This window comes from Micropterus salmoides, unplaced genomic scaffold, assembly GCF_014851395.1.
Source record: "Micropterus salmoides isolate LMB-PRFRI ecotype aquatic unplaced genomic scaffold, ASM1485139v1 Ms_hic_scaffold_20, whole genome shotgun sequence".
Lineage (NCBI taxonomy): Eukaryota > Metazoa > Chordata > Actinopteri > Centrarchiformes > Centrarchidae > Micropterus > Micropterus salmoides.
The window spans coordinates 24,584,611-24,595,083 of record NW_024041151.1 but is presented as its reverse complement, the minus strand read 5'-3'; the positions used below and the strand labels follow the sequence as shown (position 1 = coordinate 24,595,083).

General features: G+C 40.1%; 1 protein-coding gene across 6 annotated transcripts in view; it reads right to left on the bottom strand.

The window, feature by feature from the left end:
* Nucleotides 1-265: 265 nt before the first annotated feature.
* The window catches only part of vav2 (vav 2 guanine nucleotide exchange factor), a 224,714-nt gene continuing 214,506 nt past the window's right edge, over nt 266-10,473 (bottom strand). For 3 of the 6 annotated variants that reach the window (XM_038734636.1, XM_038734633.1, XM_038734637.1), the window contains 7 exons: nt 10,264-10,391; nt 8,880-8,951; nt 8,655-8,716; nt 8,216-8,332; nt 7,814-7,901; nt 7,588-7,711; nt 4,776-5,005 (listed from right to left, as the gene is read on the bottom strand). In XM_038734636.1, the coding sequence (XP_038590564.1) occupies nt 4,791-5,005; nt 7,588-7,711; nt 7,814-7,901; nt 8,216-8,332; nt 8,655-8,716; nt 8,880-8,951; nt 10,264-10,391 (806 nt within the window). In that variant the 3' untranslated portion in view covers nt 4,776-4,790. Of the gene's footprint in view, nt 2,849-4,325; nt 4,481-4,775; nt 5,006-7,587; nt 7,712-7,813; nt 7,902-8,215; nt 8,333-8,654; nt 8,717-8,879; nt 8,952-10,263; nt 10,392-10,473 lie in introns of those variants that run through there. The other 3 variants (XM_038734635.1, XM_038734639.1, XM_038734638.1) reach the window with 2 other exon arrangements.

Sequence of the window (10,473 nt, the reverse complement as noted above, 5' to 3'; positions counted from 1 at the left end):
TAATCTTAGTCCGATAAGAACTTTTCTTATTTCATTACTAGATAATGTATCATTATCATCTTAAAATCAACATACATGTAATGTATAAATATTTTTAAAAAACATAATGAAAAAGACTTTATTCTATAAGCTCTAATTTTCATTTTTAACTACACACTGAAATAAATGGTTTTCTGGAATGCTGAAGTGGAACCTTGGGTGTTTTTATCATTTGCAGCAAAACAAAAGCTCAAAATACAACTCAAAACTCAAAATGATTCAGTCGTATATTTAAACCAAAAGAGAAATATTTATTTCATGATAGACCTCATTTCGGAATACTCAACCATTCAAAAAATTTACACAATTAAGTACTTATTTTTTGAGGATGTACTGACAGGAGTTGAAATATCAATAGCCACATGCAATGGGTTTTTGTCCACTACATAAACAGCGACTAGAACCCCCCCTTCCCCTCGTTTAAGACAACATGGAGGTCTCCCTCACACAGTGGTAGGACTTTGTGTATTTCGGGGCGATCAGCCTTTGCAATAACACACATCATAGACAGTCAAAAGTTTAGAAACTAAATATATCAGCATCTTCTGCTCCATAAGTTTTTGTGAACCAGCCAGAGCTGATGTGCTCAGTGTTTGCACTTTACTTCTCCCCGGGGTGCAAGAAGGCTCTGACAGTGAGTTGAAATCGTTTTGATAACTGGGGGTGGGGTGGTGATGGTGCAGTAGACACATGCCTTTGGTGTGAGAGACCTGGGTTCAATTCCCCACAGTGACACATCCACCAATGTATCCTAGAGCAAGACACTTAAACCATAGTTGCTCCAGAGGCATGTGACCTCTGAAATACTTAGCAATTGTAAGTCGCTTTGGAGAACACCATCAGCTAAATGTAACGCATGTAACTGATTTATTTTTTAACCATTTGAAGCAAGACCTCAGTCTTAATAAATTTTTTTTCTTCCTTTTTCTGGAAAAAAAAAAACGTAAGAAAAGACAATTTGGTGTAAGCTGCAAGCAATATCTCAATACTAAAATGTGCAGGTGGAATTTATGAAGGCTATAGGCAAAGCCATATAAACAGAGATGGTCAATATGCTGTACATCAAATTAAATGTAAACATCATTTGAACTAACCTTTTATAGAAAGCTGAGCTGGCAGGGTCAATAAACATCTGAATATCTGTGTAACTAGAATTGGAAAGTTGTCTGGTACAGTACATCTATGCGCTCAATAGAAAACTGATTAAAGCAGTATGCCAACACACTGCAGTCTAATGGCTGTAAATCTGTAAAAGTATTTATGGCACTAGGGCATTACTGGTAGTAAATGGAAACACTGAGCACTGCACCCCTAGAAAATCACAAAATGATGTGGCTTAATGTTAATTAGCACACAAAGTTTTCCTTCAGATTAAAAATCTTTTGACACTGTTTTCACCAGTCTGCACAGCACCAAAACGGATTTCACATATGGAAAATGATTAACATTAAAAGAAACTTCCCATCACCTGATCATCTGTAAAAGTAAGGCAAGTTACGAAAAATCATAGCAATCCATCAAACTCCATGCAGACATTAAAACATGGCTGATTTTGGCTTTAAATGACAACAACAACTGTTGGTCCAGTTGTCAACAATTAAAAAATAATCTTGATTCTGTGCAACAAAAAAAAATCAATCAATAAAACAAGGAACACAGAGTTTTAAAAGTGTGAAGTGGCAGTCGAGTGGAATGTCTTGCTGTTTCCCTTTCGCATCCAGCTGATTGCACCCATAGACGTATGACGCCAAGACTGATGTGAACTGTGTATGTGATTCCTGTTGACTATAAAAACCCTCCAACTGTCCATCCAGTCACCAGTTTGGATAAGTTAAATGCTTCACCATCTTGTTTTTGAGGGCTCAGAAGGCAAGCCGTCCCGGTATGTTGTAGAAGTGCCTCCCCCCCCCTCCTTTAGTAAAGTCCACTGGATGTGGACGAACTGTCTTTTAGGATGGCAATGTTCTTTACTGGCTGATGTTGAGGTTCAGTAAGCAACGACCATTCTTCAAAGGCACCGTACTGTACATTGGTCTTTGTGTGTGTGTGTGTGTGTGTTTGTGTGGGCCGCACATGGGCACATGCATACATGGAGAAGTAAAACCAGTCAACAAAGTCGATTCCCTCCACTGGTGTCAGCCCACAAGGCATCACCATGACAACTAAGGCAAAATCTCTCAACATGAAAACAGAGCATCTGTCCTTTTTCTTCTTATTTTAGTTTTCCTCCTCCGATTCCTTGCTGTTACTTTAATCAACTTCCCCACAATAATCATTAGTAATGATAATAATCTCTATTCAATAAATTATCTATACTGTACAATTATTTCACCTCGCATAGAGACCTGCAACAAAGGGGAGCCTTTTTCAAAGTAAAGCTATCCACAGTCAATGTTTGCCGTGTCCTCAGTTCAATAAAGCCTCTACAGAGCGCACAGAGGCTGACGGACAGCAAGCCTGTTTTTTCTTCTTTCCTGTACAGAAATTAAACAGGACATCCTGCCAGAAACAACCCCCCCCCCAAAAAAAACAAACAAAACAAACATGAGCAAAGCTGATGCATAATTGAAGATAGAGAAATGGGGTAGAAACACTCGCTGAAAAATGAGTATCCAGCAAAAAATAACCAAACAAATAAAAAAACAGTCTTGTTTTGTATATCTTGTTATTTTCCTGGAGAGAGTGAGTAATTTTCTCTGAGAACAGTAGATAGAAGATGGTTCCTGATTTAAAGGGAGCAAGACCAACAAACATCCAAGCTCTACTGCACTCCTTCTTCATCCACGTAGGTTGAGGGAAACCATCCAATCTGAAACATAAAACGTTAATTATGAGAGCTATAGACTCTTTATAGTAGCAAATGCAAACACGGGATGTTAATTGTGTTTATTCAGATGCCTTTTTTACATCCAGTGTAGCTGTACATGCAGTGAGATAAACATTTGGTAACACTAAATTGAATCCATTGTGTGTGTAGCATGAATGCAGATTAGACTAATGCCGCTCAGAATACTTTAATGCTTTAATTTGCTAGAGGATGTGCATCCTTTTTAGATGTAGAAGCCTCATCCCTGGTCTAAAAAATATTTGAAGGCTACTTCAAATACTACTTCAGCTGTTGCCAGGCAACAACTTCTCCTCCCTGCAGGAGTAGTGAGTGCTGAACTGACAGAGATAGTACCAACACAATATGCATTTAAAGACCATACGTATTTATAGAGCATACACATTATATTTGTATCACTGGCAAATTGTCATTATAAAAGTGGGATAATGCACCCTGATCCATGCGGTGATGAAAAATAACACGCTCCATGAAGCATGCATGTTGTGTTGTGTTGTGATGTTTCTATGAGTGCTTGGCTAAGCATTGATTCTTTCTTCCTCACATGGCCTTAATGAGACAACTCTAAAATGATGATTTAGGTGCTACCAAAGTTTTGACATGTCAGAAATGGTGGGGGTGGGAGGCATTTACACCTGGCTAAGATCCGATAACAGTGCGAGCCAGGGCACCTCCAGAAGTGGTGTGGTTAATGGGACATTTTGATTGCAATGCATTCTGTGAGAATTAGCATACTGCAGTGACAGGTGCATATTTCCTGAACCAGATTCCAATTGCACGTTAACACCTGGTGTCCATGAGATCTGACCTACATGGAGTGTCTCTTTATTCAACCAGCATTTCTGAGTCTGTTTCCCTAGATATGCTCTTTGTAAATCAATCAAAAAAACTTGTTTTCATAAAAGTCCTTGAAGGAGTAAAAAGCAAGATGGCAACACGCTATAATGAAATCAAAATGAGACAGCTACATTACCTCAGCTCGGACTGCACTACAGTACAAACCAGTTTAGCTGTACAGTACAATTCTAAAGTAGATACACCCACTCTGGCTCCACAGCAACACATGAACACTGTCAAATTTAAAACCTAATGAGGAACATCCCTAGAATAAAAAGCAGACATCACATCCAGCCTATGAAACTGGCACATTTCCCAGCAGCCAGACTTTTCTATTTCAACCAACTGCTTTTAATATTAATGGATTTATTGTTAAATCTAGTCACTTTGACACAAAAGCCCACATAAGTTGAGGTAGAGTGTCTAAATACTTGGTTTGGTCTTTGTACATCCCTAACTTACTTAACTTACTTAAACTTAATCAAACAGTACTAATCTGCAAAGATTACAACATCCAAAACATTCTCCATTTATGTGGGCTTTTCAGTCTGTGGCCATTATTTCCTTTATCAGTTCAGTGAACAGACTTCCGTAGTTTACTCACTCGTCCGTTGGCCTCTCCTTTCCACCAGCCCTGGTCTCCACCGATCTTGCTGTAGATTTTGACAATATCCCCTTCTCGCAGTGACAGCTCTCGCATGTCTCGTGCTGCAAAGTTATACCTGGCCACTGCTGTACTGACCACCCGAGGAGTAAACACTGCGAAGACGGAAATGGCGTTCACATGGTAAGAATTTAACACCTTATATCACACACACATATATATATATATATATATATATATATATATATATAAATTACAGACAGAAATACTGGATTTTGTGGTAGTAATTAGTTGTGAAGAAAGATCAGAAGGAAGAGAGTCAGTTCCGTTTCTAGCACATAGTCACACAATGACAAATGAGCATGATGGGAAAGGACATGTTGTTTCATCATGGGAGAGGAAATTGGTTTTCTTTTCTTGATTTAATGAGGGAGTGTCATCCTGGGAAGAACTGAAATGTTCTCGTTAATGAAAAGAGCGCCACAGAGAAGAAGTAATGAAGTCGAGAGCACAATGGTTTATTATGAAATTACAAGCAATGAGGTGCGGGAAGACAACAGGAGCAAGAAAAGAAAGAAAAACCTGAGTACCTGACCAAAAGGGAGCTGAGCTCTGAGAGGAGGAGAAGTTGAGGCCCTGCGGACTGAGGAAGGAGAAGTTGTAGGAGGCGCAGGTGGCTGCTGAGAGGAGAAGAGATAGAGGAGGAAATAAAGCAGGAAAATGTTCTGAAGAGCAAGCAGAGCTGGAGACAGAGGCAGAGTTAAAAACAGAAAAGCTGGTGCATTGAAGTTGTCTCTCTCTTAAAGATAGGGTTCTGTTTCCATGATTTTTATTCGTGATAATTGTGTTGTCATGATTTGACAATAGTTTTAGTGGGATGACTGACAACAACTATTTTTGTTATTTAACTGCAAACAGGATCGGTGTCGGAATTGTCAGTTTTTGCACTGATGTAAAAAGACTTAAAGAGACTCCTGTTTTGTTCCCAGTTGGGCAGTAATTACTCTAATGTCGCATGTGAACTAACTGACTCAATTTTCATGTAATGGAAATTAGGTAAAACCAGAACACACAATTTGAAATTCTACTTGTTTATTCTACATGTATGAATTCTACATAATGTCTGCTGGACTTTTAATGTATAATACATGAACAGGTTACATCTTCTGCTCTTTGAACCATATTTCAGCTGCTTTACAGCCTCCCAGACAATGTTTGACTGGACTCTTACTCCATTACCAAACACCACATAATGGTGCAGAAAGCATAGCTTTTAAAGGAAATGAGAGAAGCGGATGTAATTGGCCACGGCTTTTAGCAGCCCCTGAACAAACCCACTGATAATATACTCATATATGATCATAGATGCTTCATCATAATAGCTCCTTCCTAATCCCACCACTGTCTCCATGCACACCTGCAGGGTGTGAGGCACCTGCAACTACTAAAATACAAAAACTATGCTTGAAAACACAACAACAGAGAGAGTGAGAGCACATTGTCATCAGCAAAGGCTCAATTGTCTCCAATCATATCCAAATTCAGCCAAAACAGAAGGGAAACAATCTTGGTGGTGTGGCCAGTTCTTCCTGCAGATTGAACAAAAGGCAGGCCAATGTAGGACAGAAGCCAGTGCAAGGCCAGAGCCAGTACTGATACAGTCTAACAGGCAGAGAGGGCTGCCAATTCAGACAGCCAGTCCACGGGCCTCTGAGTTAGCTGACAAACTCTTTCTCTTTGTCTTTCTCTCTTTATCTATTTTTCACTGCTTGTCTCCTTTACTCCCCTATTCCCCTCTGGACTTCCTCCTTTCCACTCTGTATGAGTCAGGAGAGTCACTGGCCTGAGGAGAGGAAGACAGCACCAGTGAAGACAATGAGAGTGGGAGGTAGTCTGTCTCAATTATTTTACTCTTCCTTGCTATACCCACAGCGAAGATGGTAACGGATTCAATTTGTAAGCTAGACCTGCACATTATAACATCTATATAACGTTGTACAATACGTACTGTCATATTCATTTATCATTCACTATCCTCCATTTATCCGGGTCCGGCTCACGATGGCAGCCAGCTAACCAAAGGAGCCCATCCGAGGGTACTGCCAGAGGCCAGATTGCATAATTCCTCCAGCTTGTACCGGGTCTGACCAGTGGTCTACTTCTAGCTGGAAAAGCTATGGATACCGCCACAGTAGTCCGAGGAGAAGCAGTTCAGCTGATATTCCATCCAGATGTCTAAGTTTCTCACCCTACCTCTAGGGGTAAACTTAACCAGGAGACTCATTTCATTCACTTCTATCTGTGATCTAATTCTTTTGGGCATTACCCAAAGCTCGTGACCATAGGCGGGGGTTGTAACCTAGGTAGACTGGTAAATCAAGAATGATTCCACAACCCTTACGGACAACATTGGGAAAAAGCTTCCTCGCCGAGAACAGAAAGAGTGGGGCCCTCAACTGGAGCCCTGTCTAAAGGGAAAGCTCACTGGCAAGTGCCTGGTGGCCGACAATTGAAGGGACGATCGACAATTGGTTGATCTGACGCCAACGTCCAGGCAATTTTAACTCACTTACTATGAGCTTACTTACCAAGATGTTATAAAAATTAATCTAGAACCTGCTCCTTACTCTGTATTTAGATATGCTTCTGGTGGAGAGGCATGTCCGTCTGCTGAGCCTCTGTAATCAGCACGAGTGACAAGCCTCAATCCTTAATTACAGTTTGCTGTCTCTTTTCAATGGATCAGTGAATGTGGACACCCCACATCCCCATTCTCCCTAGTTTAATAAAAGGGTTCACACTTGCACACCCCTTTTAAATAGCTTGCAGATAGGCAGTGTGATATCCTTAGGCTCACCTTCGGCATGTGCATACAACTTTCGTACGCACAGTTTAAGCACAGATTTGTGCGTAAACGGAATGTAAACAAACTTTTGTTCGGCTACAAGAAAACTCCATAGGGCCCTTTTAATGGTTCATGTTGTTCATTTTCCACTGGCCAAGCAGGATTACTATTCATGAAACAAAACTGCATCAGCGAGGTAACAAGAAAGAAAGGTAATTGGACTGTCATTTATCAGCTCTAATGTACGAAATTGTATGATTTTGATTAGCATATTGTGTTGCTTGCGGAGTAGCGATAGAGCAGGCTATGGTCAGGCTGTGTGTTGGTATTGGTTGATATGTGATACCAGGTTGAAAGCCATTGCATTCTTATTTTGTGCACAAGATTCTGGAGAAAAGGAACACTTGGAAGGCTTACCTGGCGAGCGTGTGCTGGCCCGCGTTAGCGAACGTTCTCTTGACTTGTAGGGGTATCGCAATGTGGTATCTAACAACTTAAAGCTTTCTTTCAGTGAATGGGACTGATAGTACTCCACCAGCTCCTGTTATAATAAACAGTACAGAAGGATTAAAAATTGTGACCAACTGATTTCTTTTTTCTTTTGACTGTGGGTATTTTGTGTTGTAGTTAAACACACACGTACCAAAAGACTCTCAAACTTCTTGGCCTCAGTGATGTGAATCCAGCTGTCTTTTTCAATGACTTTGATGTGTTTTACTTCATCATTGAATCTGTAACACCACAGAGAAATTGTTTACAATTGAAACTGACTAAATTGTCCTCAACATTTTATCTGAAAACATTTAGTATGTTACTTTGCCTTTGGGGTTCAGCTGCTGTTAACATCAAATATTTAGTTGTATACCTGGAGGACTAATGAACCAAAATAATGTTCACAGTTATGGCACACTGTGCGACTTAAATTATTTGTCTTAACGCAGTTCCCTACAGCACCAGTCTTAAAGACTTGAAGACTGGCTATTCCCCATGAGATGTGGATAAAAACCTTGGGACTTTCTTCTCCTTCAAGATGTCAAACACTCACTTGATGCTGATGGCGAACCTCTCTGCCTCCGCTGTCCTCTCTCTGATAAGGTAGGTCCCACTGCTGTGGGATTTTAAAAGGTTGTCAGCTTGCTGGCGTTCCATGTTCCCTGCAAACCTACAGAGGAGCGGAGAATAAATATTGTAACCTCCTGATACAAAGTTAAATAATCGAATGACATCGAAAAGGTTTTACAAATCGTTAACATCAAACACCAATGCAGTAATTAATCTTTTGGTTGCGGTCATGTTTGGGGTCAGTTTGCTTTAAATTGAACTAGTGCATGAAATTAATGGTATACTAGTCATAATATGAATAAATCTGATGTAATTAAAGGATAGTGACCTCAGGGTAATAGCAGTATATAATGAACAGGGACTTAAAAGTATGAGGATGAAATAACCTTAAATCCACAACCTTCAGAAGATAAGGGTCTTACCATGGATATCCATAGTAGTCTGCTTCCCTTGAGGACTGCCGGCTCGATAATGACTGGAAGGGCTGTCATAAAAAAACAGAAACTGCACATTAAATAGCTTATAAACAAAAATAAAACCATAGTTAAGAAGTAGATCATTTATATGTATGTCCCACAGAGCAAGTTAAGTGTACACTGAAGAGAAACACACATACTGCAATGATTCTCTTCATCTGGGTGACTTACCTTTGGGTCCAGATAAGGCTTTACACATGAACTGGGGAAGAAGCCACTCTTTTGTGTTTGTATCAGCTTTCCCTGCAAGGTAAAGGGAAGTTTGTTCTTATTGCACTTCAAATACTGATGCAATTAAAAGTGCTTTACATAAGGCAAAGAAATGCATTTATTGTTTTAAAAACACAATGAAAAGGAAAGTAAATTCAATTAAAGTAAGGGATTGTGTCAATGTAGTTACAGTGCAGTAATAAATTGCCCTCGGATTTAACAGGAAAAAATATCGAACAGGACAGGCTTATTTTTCTAGAAAGAAAAACTTGTGCCAATGAAAAAATGAGGAAAAATCTTATAAAATCACTGGCAGTACTGGCTTTAACTGAATACACATTACACATTGATGCTAGGTGTTGCACCTTCAATTAAATGAACACATCTGTCAAGTTTGCCCATCAGCGCCAGACAGGCTTCAACGTCTGCTACCTGAAGCGATCGATTTTTAAGGTCAGCACACCCACTGACATTGCATGGAGAGATTATGCTGTCATGCGGTACAGGGATAGGAAGAGGAGGAAGCAGTAGGTGAGTTTAAATTAATGGCTTCAGAAAGTTGCCCTGAGTCACTTGGGGAAAAGCAAGCCTCACACAAGAAGCTGAAAGTGTGATTCAGCGTGTCACAAGTGCCCGGAGCAAGTACTGTAGTGTTGGAGCTCCTGTCATCCAGCCTAATATACTGTAGAGGATCGTCCAGGTTTGCTGGTAGAGCTTTATTGATGCACACTGGATTAAGGCAAGGTGTGACATTTTGGGAAAATACGCTTATTTGCTTTCTTACTGAGACTGTGATAAGAAGATTGAAACCACTCTTGCCTGTACGGTAAATTCAAGGCTACAGCCAGCTTAGCATAAATGTTGGAAGTGGGGGAAACAGCTAGCCTAATTAAAAATAATTAACACAGTATATCTCTTTTATTTAATCCCTACAAAAACTGAAGTATAAAAAACAAGTTGTGGTTTTATGAGGGGGTTTTGCGCTGGACTATTTCTTAGCCTTGCCACAGACTTCCTCATGGTGATGACAAGACTCCAGGAAGTTACTGCCAAGACAAAAAAGCCAGTTTTTGTATGGATTAAACAAACAAAATGTAAATTAGTTGGCTTTGGAGAGGCTTGGAAGTCAGATTTTGTTACGTTTGGACAGAGCCAGGCTCTCTTAAAAAGAGAGTTCTACCCCGGCACCCAGTATGGATGTGACCACCTTTAAAGCTGTAGATTAGCAGCTTTAATTTCATAGTCAGTGATTTGTTTCACAACATCAAATGTCTTAATAACAATATTCACACTTTATGTATCAAAGTGGGTGATGGCTTCAAATAGATGTGATTGACTACTGTACCTCCCACCACGGGGTGTCAGGATCTCCTTTCAGCAGCTCGATAAAATCTCCTGTTTGAAAAGAGAGCGGTGTCTTTCCCGGAGGTGCTGGTGTGCCATGGTAGTTCCTCACTGCCACCATCTTGGGACCTGGAAACACAATCAAGTGTTTGCAGTGAGTATTAATGGAGGTAAGTGGGAGGAACAGTGAAGAGATGAAGAGAAAAAAAAA